The sequence below is a fragment of the Heteronotia binoei genome, chromosome 19 (assembly GCF_032191835.1).
Source record: "Heteronotia binoei isolate CCM8104 ecotype False Entrance Well chromosome 19, APGP_CSIRO_Hbin_v1, whole genome shotgun sequence".
Lineage (NCBI taxonomy): Eukaryota > Metazoa > Chordata > Lepidosauria > Squamata > Gekkonidae > Heteronotia > Heteronotia binoei.
Genome location: NC_083241.1, coordinates 30,030,858 through 30,050,354, shown reverse-complemented (window position 1 = coordinate 30,050,354; position 19,497 = coordinate 30,030,858). Strand labels below are relative to the sequence as shown.

Sequence of the window (19,497 nt, the reverse complement as noted above, 5' to 3'; positions counted from 1 at the left end):
CTGCATGACGTTTACAGAGATTCAACGCATAGTAAGCATGCCTTCCACTGAATCAGACCCTTGGTCCATCAAAGTCAGTATTGTCTACTCAAGACTGGCAGCGGCTCTCCAGGGTCTCAAGCTGAGGTTTTTCACGCCTATTTGCCTGGACCCTTTTTAGTTGGAGATGCCGGAGATTGAACCTGGCACCTTCTGTTTACCAAACAGAAGCTCTACCACTGAGCCACCATCCCTCCCCTTAGGTTGAAGGCCAGTAATATGTTCACTAGAGGAGTTTCCTTTGGGACCCTCTTGATTTTTTTCAATTGTCTGGCCCTGCTGTAAGGAAGGTGACCTGACCTCAGTTTAGCTGATCGTCCCGCTGTCAGGGCTAATGATAGTTTTTAAAACCCTTTTTGCACATTAATGTGTTTTTGGGGAAATATTCTCTGGAGAGATTTGCAAGCACTGACACCTGACCTATGGGAACAGTAGTTGTTGGAAGCCAGTCTGCTGTTTACCCGAGGACCACTGAGCAGTCAAGAGAGCAGCCAAACCGGAAAATGATCTCACAGCTGAAAGAACCTGTTGTGTGTTCTGTCGTGTGAATGCTGTTGTGTGGTCTGTTGCCAATTGTATGGATTACTGTGTGATCTGTTGCCAATTGTATAGATTACTATTCTCAGATCTGACTTGACATATCTGTAGTTATGACGTTGTTTAATTTTTGATGGCCGCTTTAACATTATTTTAATGCTGTAAGCTGCCCTGAGCCCACTTCTGGGATGGGGCAGGGTATAAATTGAAAAATTATATTAAATTAAACCTAAAAATTACCCCCTTCCACCTACAGAAAGACACTACCTGCCGACGGACAGACAAAAACTAACTGGGAGAGGAAACCACAATGGCCACAAGCATTTATTTCGAAACGCCTATTCCTCCTCACCCCACCCGTCTCTCCAAAGTTCATGGCAGTTACACAGATTAGGGATGAAGATGGAGACTACCCTCCAGGAACACAGCAACGGCAGGCCACTTGGAGAGTCTATGCTGAAGCTCAATTCTAGACAGCAGAGACACTTGCTTTTCTGGCACACAGGCGGGGATCCTTTCGGGCCACCCTCTGCACTCCCCCAGAAGACGGAAGATCGTAATTCTTGCCGCCAAGTTTGCTCAGGGCTACTCTGATCGCTGAGGGATTCAGCGGACTGAGTCAGTCAAGCAGCTGCCGTACCTTGAACTCACAACACCTTTGTGGAATTTATCTCCCTGTGAGGATTACTTAGCAAGCGTTAAGCTTCTTCGTAAAGAAAAAAGGAAGGGGCCATGGGGAGAACAGCCCACATCGAGATTTGTGAAGAAATGACAAATCGTGAAGAGTATCAATGGTGGACAGAGACTGAAAGTGAAAGGTAAGACACCAGTCCTCTTCAGCACCTAACCAAAACACAGCTTCTAGCACACAGCAAGCAACTGACAAAGCAGTGGACAGAATCGTAGAGTTGGGAGGGACCAGAGAGGCCATCTAGTCCTGGCCCCTGTTCAACATAGGATCAGCCTAAAGTATCCCAGACAAGTGTTGGTCCAGCTGCTACTTGAAGACTGCCCACCACCTTCCTAGGCAGCTGATTCCACTGATCTACTCTTAAATTCCCACCCACCCCCAATATCCACTTGATACTTTTCCACCTCTAATTGAAACCCATTATTTTGAGTCCTATCATCTGCTGCCAACAGGATCAGCTCCCTGCCTTCTTCTAAGTGACAGGCTTTCAAATCCTCAAAGAGAGCGACCATGTCTCCCCTCAACCTCCTCTTTCTCCAGACTGAACATTTCCCAAGTCCCTCAGCTTTTCCTTATAGGGATGATCTCTGTGATTCTGTGCCAGCCCACCCCGGTTATCTACAGTCTGACAAGTTACCCAAGAGCAAATTTTGCAAGGATGTTACAGACCAAACAAATGCAGCCTTAGATTTTTAAGTATGAGAGAGTAAACAGGTACCCTCATTTCTAAAAGATGTCTATATATCCTCAGGGGGAAAACACAAAACTAAACTTGTTTTATATACATACAGCACTAAGAACGGATTAAACCTCTTAAGCAGAGAAGTTTTACTGAAGAGCGATGAGACACTATTTTGCACATCCTTCTGAACAAGTCCTGTCTAATTTGCAATACATGCTTGGGTCAAAAGTCATGTTTATCTAGGCATCGCAGGGGAAAAGAAGCTCTAACATCACCAGCACCGCTGAGATTGTCATGCAAAAGACAAAGACAAAACAACTGAGTGTTTGAGGGCAAGTTACGAATGTAGGCGTCAAACACAGGGAAACACAAAAACGTATTTCACACACATACGCACACACAGGACGGTGTAAGGGGAGACTTGCTTGTGCAGCAGACATACTTAGCTTCCTCCACTACTTCCACCTCGGTACGCTCTGCGATTTGGGTACTGGGGGGGATTCCTGGTGGCTCGTCGATGTTCAGCTCACCGTTAGTGGAGTTTATCACCTGCCAAAAAAAGGGAGGAGAGAAACATGACCTGTTTATGTCAGACTTTGGTCCAATTTTTGTCGAAGGGTCACAATGGTGGACAATCTCCCCAAAGCATACGCTGGTAGGGGACCAGGATAGTAATTTTCACCCCACTGCCTGAGAACTTCTGTTTCTTGCAACCTGACTGCTCCAGAACTAAAAGTTCTCTGCAAAACCTCCTCTTCTCTCTGAGAATGTCATACAAAATAGAATAGGAACAAATGTATAATTGTTACAATAGTGTGACGATTCCATGAATTGTTAGGCCTTTTTGTCTTTTTCTTTTTTGCCATCAAGACACAACTGATTTATGGTAACCCCGTAGGGTTTGCAAGTCAAGAGACTTCAGAGGTGGTTTGCCGTTGCCTGCTTCTGTATCGTGACCCTGGTATTCCTTGGAGGTCCCCCATCCACTTTTTAGAAAAAGAAACATACAAATCTAGCACATATCATACGCAACAAGCTACAATAAATACATTGGTGCAAACTAGGAATCAAGATGTTTGAGGCTGATGAATCTGAATCCTCCCCCCCTCCTTCCCCAGGCTGCTTCCCATATCCTCTATGTGAGCAGAGAAGAGGGAAGCAGATCTCAGTATGCACACATATTATTGACACTCAAGGTGGGGAAGGCTTTGGCCTCTGTGTCCTGCTTGTATTGACTTCCTGGGACACATGGTACAGGACCATCCATTGGCTCCTGCAGGGTTCTTCTTAAACGGGGGTGTCAAACATGTAGACCGGGGGCCAAATCAGGGCCCCGAGCAACTGGTTGTCATCCGCTTCCTTCTCACTCTCTCTTGCTCCCTTCTGCACCATAGCTTGCTTTGCCAGGCTTGTGCAATGGCACAGGAGCTACAGAGCAAAGCCTTCGTTTTCTCTATTGGCTGAGGCTCCTCCTTTGGGGAGGAGGGGGGGGAGAGCTTGCTTTGCCAGGTCCTCTCAATCACATAGTGGAGCTACTGAGTCAAGCCTCTCTTCCTTCTATTGGCTGAGGCTCCTCCCCCTTCTGGTCCTCTGGAGGAGGAAGGAAAGATCCAGAGCTTCCTTGGCCCAGTTCCCTGGATCCCAAAGGAGAGATACAAAGAAAGCACCTTTAAGACCAATGAGCGCTAATGTTTTAAGCATGTTTTATTTTAAGCTTTAAAAAAAATCTTCGTGATTGTCTGTGTCCTTTATAAAGTTTATATCTCAGCTACCTGGCATTACATTTTATCAGGGCTTTTTTCAATAAAAAGCTCAGCAGGAGCTCATTTGTATAATAGGCCACACACCCTGATGTCACCATTGTTTCACACAGGGCCTTTTTGTGGGGAAAGCCCAGCAAGAACTCATTTGCATATTAGGCCACACCGTCTAACACCAAACCAGCCGCAACTGCGTTCCTGCTCAAAAAAAGCCCTGCATTTTATGACACACATGGCCTGGCCCTCATAACAAATGAGTTTGACATCCCTTAAAGTTCATGTTGCCCTGAAAGGTGGGTGCCTCTGCTGCACACTGAAGAACTGGGAGAGGTCTCCTAGCCAATCAGCTCTGTTCACATTGCCAATTCCTCAAATTCATACTTATCCTCTCACCACCATCAACAGGTGCAGAACAAAACATCTACAGTCACTATTTACCCTCATTTTCTGGCAGACAGGAAAGATATCAACCTTTCTGTTCCTTGCAGCTGCATAATACCCATAGGCAGGGGTGCAATTCTAGCAGGAGCTCCTTTGCATATTAGGCCACACACCCCTGATGTAGCCAATCCTCAAAGAGCTTACAAAAAAAGAGCCTTATAAGTTCTTGGAGGATTGGCTACATCAGGGATGTGTGGCCCAATATGCAAAGGAGCTCCTGCTAGAGTTCCACCCCTGCTCATAGGAGAAGGGGCTCCCCTGGAGTTTAAGAACCTGAACCATTCAGAGGGCAAGCATGCACTTTTGGCTTTATAGTAAAAAATGTTGATGGACTGCAAAGATTCTAATAATCATCAACAGATGAGATAGACATAATTCTATCCTTGTGCCTCAACACACAAACACACAGTTCTGGAGACTTCATAGAGCACACAGCCCTCTCTTTTGAGCCTGCAAGCCACACTTTCCTCTTCCTAGAGGGAGAAAAACCTTTGTTAATGCTGCCAGAGATGTACTTCTCTGTGTTGCTTGGTACAAGAAAGCTCCACACCTGTTATTGCCAAGAACAGCCACAAGACTTGCAGGGGGCTGATACAGAAGTGACACACATTGTCCTTTTGTTAAAAGGACAATGCTAGTAGAAATGCATTCATAAATTTTAATGGTGAAGTCCACCAAATCTGAAGGTATTTAAATCTGGCGAAGGAAGCTGTGAAAAGACAAGACAGATCTTTCTACAAAGCTAAAAAATGCCCCAGGGTTGCAGAAAAAACTGAAACCCCCCCAAGCTGCTAGAGTCAGAGTGTGAGGGCTTCTTCAAATGTCCTGGCCCCAATGATGGACCTCCTGATGGCACCTGGGGTTTTTTGGCCATTGTGTGACACAGAGTGTTGGACTGGATGGGCCATTGGTCTGATCCAACATGGCTTCTCTTATGTTCTTATGATCCCCCAGGGGCTGTAAAGCCAACAGATGACCAAAGATTAAGCTGACCCAAGAAATCCCCCTCTCCCGAACTTCTGTCCTGTCTCCTAGGACTGGAGGAGAAGCTTCAGGACAGACAGTTGCTACCTTGTCCTCTTCTCCCTCTCCATCTCAGTCCAAACAGGGAAAGGGAGTTCGCACACTAAGCCAAGCAGGACACGGCATGGCCCACTTCATCTCGCTCCCGGTCTGCATGAAGGATCGGTGCTAGATATTTGCCGGCAACATCATTCTCTCAGCACTGATGAAGAAGAGCCAGTGGGGAAGAAATCTATGCCTCAGAAGATGCTTGAAGCACACACAGGACTTCTGGTTTTGGAAGCCAACTCTTTTGAACAGAGACAACTCACACAGTCAGCTCAAGAGTGCAGGAGGACAAATCATGCAAGTCTGAATCGGCGTAGCAGGCAGGGAAACCTGATCGCTATGGAAAAGCGGCAGGGAATTGGGAAGGGCAATACCTGGACTGATCCCCCGTGCCGCTCTGAAGCCAAGTGAGTTGTCAGGAACAAAGCATTGGCTTGCCGCACTGGAGGGGTCTCCCAGTCTCCTCGGCGTTCTGATACGGCCTGCGTGGGCATTCGGCGGTAAGCGAGAGAGCAGAAGACAGGAGGAAAGGTAAAGGTGAATCAAAGCAAAGCGAACGTTTCCTTTTAAAAAGCACATGATCAGCTAGTTGGGAGGGTGAGGGAGAGGGAAAGGGGGGGAAAGCATTTTTTAAAAGCGCATAAAGCAGTTATTTCAACAAGCCTACCCACTCTCGCTCTTTGTATAAAAGCGGGAAAGTGGTACCAAAGTGAATTTGATCTCATTGCTGACCGGAACAATAAAAATGCTCCAAGTGGCGAGATTAAGATCAGAGTTCAAACAAAATTTTTGGGGAGCACAAGCTTTTGAGAGTCAAAGCTCCGTTTGTCAGAAACCATGTTCTGCAGTGATTCTCATTTCTCAAAACTTCTTAAATAAAAATACCTGCACAGGTAAATAGAATGTATTTCAGAAACAGGGTATTTAGACAGCACCGTAAAATGTCCCAAGCACTTTCAGGCACATAATATCTCCATAATCATTACATTAACCCTGGAACGCTGATCAGCACTGTTACTCCCATATTGAAAGAAAGACACACACCCCCCCTTATGTGGTTCAGGCAGCGAAAAAGCTTGAACTAGTGTTTTTCTGGTCCTCAGCTCAATAGATAATGTAAATGTATATTGTAAAGATAAAAACAGGTTTCCTACCTGTAACTGATGATCTTCGAGTGGACATCTGTGCAGTCACACTGATGGGATATAGGTGCCCGCGCCGATCTTGATCGGTATTCTTGAAAGCTGCGGATTTCCGTGCCCAGGACCCAGTGCGCATGCGCAGAAGCCCTACCACGCATGCTCACAGGGACCGGAGCGGACATCCCGCCAGTTCCTTCTGACCGCTGCGTAAGCCCTTAGAGATGGACCGGCAGCGCAGGGGAAGGAGGGCGGGTAGTGTGACTGCACAGATGACCACTCAAAGATCATCAGTTACAGGTAGGAAACCTGTTTATCTTCTTCGTGGTCTCTGTGCATCACACTGATGGGAGACTAGCAAGCCAGAGTCCTACCTGGAGGAGGGTGCAACGGTCCATCAGCGAGAAGCCTCTTGAAGCACAGCACGGCCCACTGATGAACGCCTACGCCAGTTCAGGTCCAACGCATAGTGTTTCACAAACGTATGCGAGGAGGACCACGTAGCAGCGTCGCAAATGTCCTTCAAGGGCACCCCTCTCATGAAGGCCGCCGAAGCTGCCAGGGCTCTAGTCGAATGCGCCCTAATCTGTCTCGGCAGGGGTTTTTTATTCAGCAAGTAACATAGTCTGATGGTCTCGGTTATCCATTTTGAGATACGTTGTGACGAGACTCTGACGCCTTGTGACGTCAGGGAGTAAGAGATAAAGAGTCTAGGGTCCTTGCGACCCGGCCTTACTCTGTGTAAGTAGAAAGAAAGCGCTCTTTTCACGTCCAGCGTGTGGAGCTTTCGTTCCAAGTCCGTACCCGGATCTGGGAAGTATATGGGTAGGCATATTTCTGAGTTCAGGTGGAATGCAGAGGTTACTTTCGGAAGAAAGGTCACATCAGGTCGTAACCACACGCCCTCAGCACTAAATTTCAGGTATGGGTCATCACAGCGTAGCGCTGCCAGTTCTCCTACTCTGCGAGCGGATGTAATGGCTACTAAGAATGCTGTCTTCCAAGATAGCAGTTGTAGGGAACACGTTGCCATGGGCTCAAACGGTCTCCCTGTTAGGGCGTTCAGCACTCCTGGAAGGTCCCAGGCCGGTGCTGGGTCCCGTACTGCTGTATACAATCTCACAAGACCTCTGAGGAACCGTTTGGTGTCGGGGTGTGAAAACACCGAATGGCCCTCAAGCTGTTCATGATGAGCTGATATAGCTGCTAAATAGACCCTCACTGAGGATACAGTTAAACCCTTATCAAGCAGTGAGAGTAGGAAGTCCAAGATTAGTGGGAGACCCGCTGTTTTAGGTTCCGTGCCCGTCCCGGACACAAATTGGGCAAACCTTGTCCACTTATATTCATAAGACTTCCTAGTGGAAGATTTTCTGCTATTTAGCATGACCTGCATAGCTCTGTCCGACAGACGCGTCACCCCAGATTCCAAGCGGTGAGCTTCAAGTGAGGCACGTCGTGGTGAATCACTCGACCCCCGTGTGACAGTAGCAGGTCCTGGCTCCTCGGGAACTGATGAAATATTCCCTGAGATAGCTTCAGTACTGGGGAGAACCATTGCTGTCTGGGCCACCATGGCGTGATGAGGATCCCTCTGGGGCGCTCGAGGTGGATCTTGTGAACAACCCTCGTAATCAGAGGGATTGGTGGGAAGAGGTATACATGTCTGTGCTTCCAGGAGATCAGGAGTCCATCTCCCAATGACCTCGGGTCTGCACCCCCTCTGCAACAAAAAGTTCTGCATTTCGAGGTATTGCGTGTAGCAAAAACATCCACATCCGGCGCGCCCCATTTCTGAAAGACTGGCTGCAGGAATGTCCAATTGATTTCCCACTCGTGGAGTGTGGCTCCTCCACGACTGAGGTAATCTGCACAGGCATTCAGATTGCCAGGTAAATGGGTGGCAATTAGGGTTGTGTCTGATTCTCTGCAGATTTCCCAGATTCTCAGTGCTAGGAGGCATAACTTCCTCGAGACTGTGCCCCCTTGTCTGTTCACGTAAGCTAGAGCTGTGGTGTTGTCTGTCAAGACCGCTATTGTCCTTTCTGCGATCAAGGGTCGAAACGAGAGAATGGCATGATGTATCGCCAATAACTCCAGAAAGTTTATGTGGCAGCGCAGAAGGTCTGGAGGCCATCTGCCCCCCACACACATGTCGTTCCGGTGTGCTCCCCACCCCCAAAGGGATGCATCTGTTGTTATGGTCAAGGTCGGGGTCTGTCTGTGGAATGGAGCCCCCTGGAGAAGATTCTCCTTCTCTTGCCACCAAGATAGGGTCAGCAGTACTGCTCTTGGAACAGCAAGCTTGCGCGACGGAGGGTCTATCTGACAGTTGAAGATTCGTAGAAACCACAGTTGCAGTATTCGCATGTGGAATCTGGCAAATCGTAGAACTGCTGTAGTCGCTGCCATCAGGCCCAGAAGGCGTTGGACTTGGACCGCGGTGACTGTAGGGTTTGTCAGAAATACCTGTATCAATGATGTGATGTCTTCCGCCCTCTGCATTGGGAGGAATGCCCTGCAAACTTGTGAGTCCAAGATGGCCCCTATGAATTGCACCCTTTGGGAGGGCTGCAGTGCAGATTTCTTTAGGTTGACTTGCAAGCCTAAGTTTCGTAAGAGGGTTAGGGTGATGTCTATTTGTTGTAACAATAGGGGCCTGGAATTCGCCACTACCAGCCAATCGTCTATATAGGGAAATATAGTAATCCCTTGAAGCCTTAGATGCGCAGCCACTACCACCATGGTCTTTGTAAACACTCTCGGTGCCGTGGAGAGGCCGAAGGGTAGGGCCTTGTACTGGTAATGGGTATTCCCTATGGAGAACCTGAGGAACTTCCTGTGAGCCTGGTGTATCGTTATGTGAAAGTAGGCGTCCTGCAGGTCTAGGGTGGCCATCCAATCCCCTTGGTTGAGTAGGGGTAGGATGTGTGGCAGGGAGATCATTCTGAATTTTTGGTGTGGGATGAAATGATTCAGACCTCGAAGGTCCATGATGGGTCGAAGTCCTCCGTCCCTCTTGGGGATGGTAAAGTATCGGGAGTAGAACCCTTGACCCACTTGGCTGTCTGGGACCAATTCAATTGCATCCTTCTGGAGGAGGGATTGAACCTCTTCCTGTAAAGTGGGGGACGCTGTGGTGTGAACGACGGTAGGAATCGTAGGGTTTTCCTGGAATTCGATTTGATAACCCAGCCGGATTATCGATAGAACCCATTTGTCCGTAGTAATGGCGGACCATGCTTGAAAATAGGGGAGAAGCCTGGTAGGGTACTGGTCCCCAGGGGGAGGGGGAAAACAGGGGGAAAGGCAGTCAAAGGCCCTGTTTAGATGGCCTGCTCCCTTTCTGCCTGGGAGTCTGGGTCGCAGTTGGTGAGTACTTTGCCTTTGGATTGTACGGAGGTTTTGAATAGGTTGTAGAACCTTTTGGTCTCCATTGTTGTTCTGTGGATTGTTTGGGGAACGGTTTCTTGTTCCACGGTTTACTCCAGGTGCGTTTGCCTTGGGATCTGGAGGAGATGGGAACGCCTAGATTTCGTGATGTCCGGATACTTTTATCCATCTCTTGCAATACAGAATCTGTATTTGAGCTGAATAAGCCGTTTCCATCAAAAGGGAGATCCTCCACATAAGATTGGGTGTCTGGTTGGAGTGCTGTCGATCTTAGCCAAGAGTGGCGTCGCAGAGTAATAGCTGAAGTGAGGTTTTTTGCAGAGATGTCACCTGCGTGCTTCGCTGAGTTAATCTGTTGCTTAGCCAATGCTATGCCTTCTCTCTGGATTCTTTTCATTTGCTGTTTGGTTTGTTTGGAGAGGTCTGGTAGGCTGGACAGCTGTTCCCATAGGGCATACTGATATCGCCCCATGCATGCCCCATAATTTGCGACCTTCACTCCGAGTGAGCCGGCGGTATAAAACCGTCTGCCCAGATTGTCGAGCTTCTTCCCTTCTTTGTCAGGGGGAGAAGCGTGTGTCTTTCTTGCCCTCGAAGATGAGGCCACCACCACTGAGTTGGGCTTAGGGTGGTTGAACATAAACTCTGCCGTGGTCTCCTGGACCTGATACATGTGGTCCAGTCTGCGGGAGCTTATCGGGGTCGACGCCGGTTTGTCCCATGACGATTTTGCAGTATGGAGCATAACCGTCGTTAGAGGTAGAGCAACAGCTGTTGAAGTGTCAAGTTGGACGACGTCGAAAACATTATCGGTCACTACAGGCTTAGGTTGTATCGTCGGTAGCAACAGGGTTTGGGCCATCCGTTTCACTAGGTCCCCATAGGATTTTAGGTCTTCCGACGGGGATATAGGCTGTTCTTCGCCCACTTTGTTCGATGGCGATGGTTCATCCGGGGAGGAGACGCCCTGTTCTTCCTGCAGTGAGCCCTCCTCTGATCCGGGGGAGCCCTCCCTCGATTCCGAGCGCTCGGAGGAATGCTTGGGGTCTCTGGAGCCTTCGGTGACTCTGGAGTCTTCACTTGTTCCGAACTTAGAGCACGTGGTCTCTTGGGAGACGTAGTGACCAGTGGCTTCGACATCGACGCCGATGGTGCATGCTTTGGAGCCCGATACGAAGTGCGGGATCTGCCGGAGGCTTCAGATTGCTGGTCCCAGTCTAGTTGTCTCGGGGGAAACCACGGAAACATCGACGGCATCGGGCAAGACCCGTATAGGTATTGCCACTGTCTCTGGTCCCAGGACATCGGTGGCAGTGGCTTTCGAAGAGGCGAACGCTCTTTATGGAGGGATCTGTCCTCCCACTCTCGGGATCGGTGACGATGCCGAGGGCTGTTGTCATGGCCCCTACGAGGGCTTTGCGAGTCATCGCGTCCAGGGCTTCCACATCGAGGTGTGGTGGAACGTTCCCTGATTGGGCTGCGGGATCGTTGACGCTTGGGGCTGACCGATGGGTCTCGGAGCGATGTTCGGGACCGAGCGGTATCATCCACCGCATGAATCTCGGGCGGACTGTCTTCTGTCCCGGATCGTTGGGTCAGGTCTAAATCGCGATCAGAGTCCGAAGAGATGGCGATTTGTGTGGACATCGAGGCTAGCACTGGAGGGCTTAGTCGGCGGCGTGGTGAAGCGAAGAGCTTCAGAGGGGGTACCCTTGCTGCCGATTCCGATGGTGACATCGGGAGCGAAGTTGCAGCCGACCTATGCTTGTCGGACTTCTTCTTTTTCTTCACTTCCGAGTGGGATCCCTTCTCCTCCCTTGGCCGTTTTGCAGGAGTGGAGGAGTCCGACTTAGATGTCGAGCCCGGTTTTGTGGGGCGATCGACGTCGGAAGGGTTTTTGTTGGTACCGACCGACTCCGATGACGACGGCTTCTGTACTGCCGCTGACATCTTTTTCGGCGATAGCGCTTTTTCCATCAGCGCTGCTGCCAAGCGACCTGCCCGATTCTTCTTAGTCTGGCGGGAAAACTTCGCGCAGTGTGCACACGCGTCAGGGATGTGGGTTTCTCCGAGACAAAAAAGGCAAAGAGCGTGCCCGTCGGGAAGGGCGATTTTGCTCCCACAGTTCGCACACCTTTTGAAAAATCCCCACCGCTTTTCCATACGGGGAGATGGAAAAATGAGGGGGGGGAAGGGGGGGGAAAGACGGGAAAGGAAGAAATGAGGGGGGAAAAAACCCCGGAAGGAGGGTTCGCCTTCTCCGCAGAAAAAAACCGAAGTACTAAGACAATAACTAAAGTCCAATCTAAGTCCTATAAAAATAGTAGGTCAACGCAACTTCCAAGAAAGGATTTCTACCGACTGTGCGGAAGATCGACTGATCCAAGCGGCAGTCAGAAGAGAACTGGCGGGATGTCCGCTCCGGTCCCTGTGAGCATGCGTGGTGGGGCTTCTGCGCATGCGCACTGGGTCCTGGGCGCGGAAATCCGCAGCTTTCAAGAATACCGATCGAGATCGGCGCGGGCGCCTATATCCCATCAGTGTGATGCACAGAGACCACGAAGAAGATAGGCCCTTAATCTTACATCAGCTACAAAATGACAACAGAAGCAAAACCAATGAAACATTCATGGCAGTTTCCCAGGGGGTTGTCAGGAAAAAGCACACGCAGGTAGCAGTGCTGTGATTCCCAAACTATATGAGGTGGGTGCTGAGTGTACACCTTGCAAAAATCGTCACTGTACTGCATGTGCCTATGCTGCTCCAAGTGGTTTCCCCTCAACCAGGTGTCAATGTTGTGATTGTTCACACCATCCCTTGGAAGGACTGAAAGGACGGAAGTGGGAATTGCAGAAGAGTCACAGTTGCCCAGAAAACATGGCCTCATCCTCTGAGCTGTTAAGACGTGACTGGGCTAAAAGATGATAGAATCCCTGGAGGCAAATTATTCACTGGTGCAAGATGCAGCATTTGGCCACTGCTGTAGGAGCTGATCCAGAAAAATGGGTCTCTCCAAGTTCATCAGTTATATGCTGTCTAGCTGCCCAAACAGGATTTTCCCAAGGCGACAAAATGAAGGGCTAATGAAATTTGATCCTTGAGGAAAGAAACAAACCTCTGTAGCCCTGGCATCAAAAAGCATGGGGAAAATGTGCAACAATGGTCTAACCTCTTCCACTGTTAAAGACCTTACAACTAAACAAGTTAACCATTCCAAGTTAATTTGATCAGTTGCAAACCCTGGGTTCAGTCCCTGGCATCTCCAGTAAAGGGATCTGGCAGGAGTTGATGGAAAAGAACTTGATTAGAGACCCTGGGTCTCAAGGGAACAGCAGCTGGATCAAACCCACCAGCGCCTGGTCAGTTATGGAACTTTTATTCTTGTCCTAGCCAATCCCTTACAAAAAAAAGATGCTGAAAGCAAAGAGAAAGAGGATGAGCAGCCATTTGGTTCACGCCCATGGGGATACCTCCCCCTCCCCCCTGGGGCAAAAGTGATCGTAACTATTTGCTATTAGTAGCTACAGCCGAGAAAGATTCGGGGGGGGGGGGGGGGGTAGCCATGTTGGTCTGAAGCAGCAGAACAAAGTCTGAGTCCACTGAAAGCTGTGCTTGCACACAAACCTCGACAACACTTTTTGTTGGTCTTAAACGTGCTGCTGATCTCAAACTGTGTTCTGTTGCTATAACCAAGCGGATCGTTATTGTACAGCAGGATGTTTGTAGAGGCAATATCTGTTTCAACAACCATGGCATTCAAGAGCCCACAGTGGGCAGAGATTGTGGGCTTCAGAAGCAAACCCGAGAAATGGCAGAGGATCCTCAAAGACCCAGGCAGATCCAGGACTGAACTACATTGAAATAGGTGATCATTTCACTGACCTGAGTCCGTTGGGGCTGTACAGCTACTCGTTCTCGGAACATGTTGTTTTCTCTGGTCACAGAAGGCCCGGACTCTACGTGCAGGGGCCCCACTGGGGTGGGCTGGGAAATAAAACACACTGCTGAACATCCAGGTTAGATTCCCCAGCAACGTGTGAATGCACAATAATTAAAGCAGGTCGTTTGAGAGCAGGAAGCAAATGGAGACAGGCTCCCTAGTTTTGACTCAGCAGATCAATTCCTAAACCCAGAACCTGTAGCTGTCTTCGGTATGGTGCTGTCTTCAGTAGAGGCAGAGAATGCAACAGAAGTCTTAAAAAGGAAGCAACCTTGTGCTCTCAAGCCATTACAAAGAGGTCACTCACCCCTCACCCCCAAACTTACAATTGACCTGCCGACCCAGTCGTAGGCGTAATCAAAGATGAATCCTCTCCTGTCAAATAACTCCGTGAAGATTGTCCGTAGGTAATCGTAGTCTGGTCTCTCAAAGAAGTCTAATCGCCTGACATAACGAAGATAAGTGGCCATCTCCTCTGTTAAGAGAGGAGGAAGAAGCAAGACGTCAGAAAATCTGTTTCAGAACAAGCAGAATACACTCCAAATGGTTACCATGCGCATATTATGTTATATGATCTTGCTTGTAACTGATGTAGTAGCACTATTGTGATTTTATTTGATTGTTTTATTGTTTTAATACTGTTTGCTAATGTTGCCTCTGTTTATTTTTATGCTGTTAGCTGCCCTGAGTCTTTTGTGGAATGGGCGGGATATAAATCTAACATCATAAATAAATAATAAATATTTGGGAAACCTTTTGAGCATATGGGAAGACACTCTCAGAGAACAAAGAGGTTTTGCAGACAGCATTCAAGTATAGCATTATTATGAATCCCTGTCAGGGGACATATATGGTTCTTCCCCTCCTCCAGTTTAACCTCACAACAAAGGGTGAGCTGGGTGAGGCTGTAAGCACACGACTGGCCCAGTGAGCTTCATAGCAGTGTGGTGACTTGAACATGGGTCCTCCTCAGTCCTAGTTGAACATTAACCGCTACAGCACACTGGCATCTCAAAGAAGAAGATATGAAGATATTGGATTTATACCCTGCCCTTCCCTATGAATTTCAGAGCGACTTACAATCGCCTTTACCTTCCTCCCTCACGGCAGACACTCTGTAAGGTAGGTGGAGCTGAGAGAGCTCTCCCAGAAGCTACTCTTTCAGGAACAGCCCTGCAAGAGTTATGGCTAACCCAAGACCATTCCAGCAGCTGCAAGTGGAGGAATGGTGAATCAAACCCGGTTCTCCCAGATAAGAGTCTGCGCACTTAACCACTACACCAAATTGGCTTGCATTTAACCAGTACAGCGTGACTGTCCAATTGATGAGGAAGCGGTGAACACAAACACAAAATATTTGTAGAGTCTCACTGGGTTTCATATATACTGCCTCAACAACACAGGGCAGGTTAAAGCAACTCAGATACAAACAGTCTGATATTGAGGATGGGGAAACTGCGGGCTGAACACATTCTGAATATCAACAAACAACAATAATATTGTTATGACTCTTCACTCATTTACGTAGACTGCTCATTACTCTCTGAAATAAGAAACTCGCATTTCCACTCTGTCAAAAAAAGAACAAAAACCCAAACCACCCTTTAGTTTTACAATAGAGGCTCAATTTCACAATGCACAAAAAAAGGGCTTTTACTTACCTGTCATTGCAAAGTGCATTGAGAAAGGCCAAGAGTGAATTCATAAGTCTGAATAGCTGGCTCTGAATGTCTTGCCTGGAGTGTGTAAGGTCTATTTGTATGCAGCAATTTTGCAAAAATATATGTTGCATGCACTAGTCAGACTGGCAGTTCAGTTTTTGGACTAGTTATCCACAGCAGTACACAAAAGCCCTTTTATTGTGGCCCTTTTAATTTACGCATACTGAAGAAAGGTAGAGATGTTCATATTTTAATATCTAATTTTCAAGAAGTCTCCAGACTATGTATAAATTTACTGAGACAGATGGGCTTTGGAAAAAAAGAGAGGAGATGTGCACCAACTTTAAGGAAGTATCTGGCATGGACAGAGTGCTGCCCAGTCCAAAACTTACCTGGGAAGTTCTCACAGAGAACATCAATTGGAGTGTTCCTCTTCGTGTCCCCGATCTTCTGGTATCTCTCTTTTAGAGTATCAGCCTGCACGGTACAAAGAGGTTTGTTATTTCCTTTCATGTCACAGCTCAAACTGAGTGGCCTGTACTGAGAGCCCTGTAAGCTCTTGGAGGATTGGCTGTATTGGGGTGTGTGGCCTAATATGCAAAACAGTTGCTGCTACCAAAAAAGCCCTGGCTCTACTCATCCCGAGAGGAAGGAGCTAAAATTGTCACTCAGCAACAGGGACTAGGAATTGGGAACGTGAGAAGAGGAAGAAACAGTTTAATGCCTTTTTTAAAATCACTGCAAGACATAAGAATGTAAAGAGCCCTGCTGGATCAGCCCAGTGATGTATCTAGTCCAGCATTTTGTCTCACACAGTGGCCAGCCAGTTCCTCTGGACAGCCAACAGCAGGGCATAGAGACTGAGATCCTCATAAGAACCAGGGCATAGAGGCCAAGGCCTTCCCCTTATGTTGCCTCCTAGCTTTGGGATTCAGAGGATCAGTGCCTCTGAATGTGGAGGTTCCCCTCAGTCACCACAGCTAGCAGCCATTGAGAGACTTATCCCCCATGAATCTATCCAATCCTCTTTTAAAGCTTTTTACTCCACTACATCCTCCAGCAGCACATTCCCCATTTTAATCAAGACATTTTCAAGACTTCAATTAACAGGAACAGGCTTCCTCAGGAGGTGGTGGGCTCTCTTCCATGGAGGTTTTTAAACAGAGGCTAGATGGCCATCTGACAGCAATGAAGATCCTGTGAATTTAGGGGGGAGGTGTTTGTGAGTTTCCCGCATTGTGCAGGGGGTTGGACTAGATGACCTTAGAGGTCCCTTCCAACTCTATGATTCTGTGACTTCGTTGTTGAAAAAGCCAAGTTACTCTTCTCTCCATTCCCTCTCTCCCATCTATTCAACAAGGAGAAATCAAGGAGAAACAGCAGGGGTGTTCCTGAAGCTACAACAATAAGAGTGACCTCTGCTCAGCATTCCTCTCCTGGAGAGCAGCTGAGCATTTGCTCCCCACAAAAAACAGGGAAAGTTGATGCTCCCTTCTCCAACCTTATCCTTCAGCATGCAACTCCCATCCAAAAACACTCTATTTCCTCCTACCCTCTTCAAAGAGAGATTAACAGTTAAGCAGAAGAGAAAAGAAAAGCTGTTTCAAATGGAACGGTAAACTTCTGGTAGAGGAAAATTTATTCAAAGTGCCCCTTTAGTGTCTACCTTAAGGCCTTGCCATGGCAAACTGCCTCGCAGGAAGTACATGAACATATGGCCAAGGGCTTCCAGGTCATCTCGCCGGCTTTGCTCTGAAACACACACACACAAACATGAGAGTGCACACCACTATTTTGTCTACGCCTACAGAAATGACTCATTAGGTTTCTGGTTTCCAGGTAAATCAGGAACACATTTTGCAAGTGTACAGGTGGGGCCTAAGTGACATGCACCAGACAGCCCCAATGGGCTACAAATCCAGCTGGTCCTGTACAGGTACACCACGTGCACCACTGTATGGGGCATGAAGCATGGATCTGCATTAAGTCCATAAACCAAGTGACTTTGCCAAGACAGCCTTGAGCTCGTTACAAATTAGAAACAACTTCTTAAATCAATATAAAATAGGTTTCCACAAGCTCTCCAGCAGGAATGCATGTACACACTCAGCTGTAGGTCAGCCCATAACAAGTGTTGCCTCTAAGCTGAGCTGAGTTAGCATGAGCTAGCGCACAGATCTTTAGTCTCCAGCTCACAGATTTTTGTCTTAGTTCAGGAAGAATGACCCCAAAGCACACTGATTTATGCAGTAGCCCACAACTTTAATGCCAGTAGCTCACAAAGTAGAATTTTTGCTTGCAAGACTCTGCAGCTTAGAGGCTATATAACTTCAAGCACACTCTACAGGATGCAAAGAATGCAAAGTCACACAGATGGTACCAAATCAAACACCACAGACCTTTGCCAAGATGTGTGTTGATAGACATGTATCTGGCAGTTCCCGTTAAGCTCTTGTGCTCCCGATAGGGGATGTGTTTTTGCGTTTCTGGATCAATGTATTCCTTGGCCAACCCAAAGTCTATTATGTGGATGACATGTTCCTTCTTGTTTCCTTGCCGGCCAATGAGGAAGTTTTCTGGCTTGACATCTCGATAAATGAGGTTCTTTGAGTGCACCAGTTCCATTCGACTGATCTGTTAAAGAACCAAATTGGGGGGAAAGTTTTGGAAAATGCTGTACATTATAAACATCGGTCAACTGACTGCTGATATGTAATTCTCCGTATAAGTGTACACTGAAGTGAAGCTGACCGTCCATATTCATTCTGCTCTCATTGAGAAAATACTGGCAAGCATATAAAGAAGCCCAGAATTCCCAAAGGGACTGAAAGCTGCCACTCTAAATCTTGACGCTCTCCCAACAGTTATAATAAGGATGAAGGAACTAGAAGTTGTCTGGGACAACCTCTTCCCACATCTTTAGTGTGATGATGTTAGGATGACCCAAGACAGCATGAGACACCTATGATCCTTTTTTAGGCACCTAGACTCTGTTTGGGGACTCAAAGCTTGCAGAATGATTATTTAAGGCCTGGTAATATCTACCTGCTTCGTTAATCTTGCAAATTCTCCCCATATGAGCCCCGCCCCCGGGTTCTGAGGTCTGCTTCACAACATCTTCTTGTGGTGCCCGGGCCTAAGGATGCCTGCCTGGCTTCAAGAAAGGCCAGGGCCTTTTCGGTCCGGGCCCCTACTTGGTAGAATGAGCTCCCCTTGGAGATCCAAGCCCTGCGAAACTTGTCAAAGTTTCACAGGGCTTGTAAGACGGAGCTCTTCCACCAGGCCTTTAACTGGTGTCCCTTTGAACGTTATCACTTCCCCCGCCACCATTTTACACTCATGGTACTTGTGTAGAGTTCACAGTCATTGGCCATACGTGCTGTTGTATGTTTGCCACTTATTCTTCGGCGGGGAGGGTGAGGTATAAATTAAATGTTATTATTATTATATTATTATTATGTATGAAATAGTGTCTGTCCCTTCTGAATATGCTGCTCTGATTTATTGAAACTGTTTTATGATGTTTTAATTCTGATGTTTATTTTTACTGCTGTAAGCTGCCCTGAGCTTGCCTGCAGGATTGAGTGGGCTATAAATAAAAAAATTAAATTAAAATTAATTAAATCTTCCCCTCATATTAACAGCAGGTTAAAAGGGTCTTAATGCAAGAAAAGATCTTGACACCAGATTGAATGCAGTGATCAGACAGCGAAAGACGCTGATGGATGGCCAGTGCTCCCTCGAAGAAGGCCGCTCCTTAACCCAGGAAGCCCTGCTCATCAGCAATTTGGAGCCACAAACACTCTTGCACTGCCCACCTGAAGGTACAGCAGTTATATTCTGCTCCAGAAGAAGAATTGCAGATTTATACCCCGCCCTTCTCTCTGAATCAGAGACTAAGAGCAGCTTACAATCTCCTATGTCTTCTCCCCCCACAGACACCCTGTGAGGTGGGTGGGGCTGAGAGGGCTCTCACAGCAGCTGCCCTTTCAAGGACAACTCCTGCGAGAGCTATGGTTGACCCAAGGCCATTCCAGCAGCTGCAAGTGGAGGAGGAGGAAGAAGAAGGAGAAGGAGCTATTGGATTTATATCCTCCCCTCCACTCCGAATCTCAGTCTCAGAGCAGCTCACAATCTCCTTTA

The 19,497-nt window shown here is 47.7% G+C and overlaps 1 protein-coding gene across 1 annotated transcript in view; it reads right to left on the bottom strand.

Annotated features, from left to right (window-relative positions):
• The window catches only part of CSNK1G1 (casein kinase 1 gamma 1), a 55,347-nt gene that overhangs the window by 12,733 nt on the left and 23,117 nt on the right, over positions 1-19,497 (bottom strand). The window contains exons 6-12 of the mRNA XM_060260085.1: positions 17,754-17,988; positions 17,021-17,106; positions 15,747-15,831; positions 14,020-14,168; positions 13,636-13,737; positions 5,596-5,703; positions 2,392-2,498 (exon numbers count right to left, since the gene is read on the bottom strand). Of these exons, the coding sequence (XP_060116068.1) occupies positions 2,392-2,498; positions 5,596-5,703; positions 13,636-13,737; positions 14,020-14,168; positions 15,747-15,831; positions 17,021-17,106; positions 17,754-17,988 (872 nt within the window). The remainder of the gene's footprint in view (positions 1-2,391; positions 2,499-5,595; positions 5,704-13,635; positions 13,738-14,019; positions 14,169-15,746; positions 15,832-17,020; positions 17,107-17,753; positions 17,989-19,497) is intronic.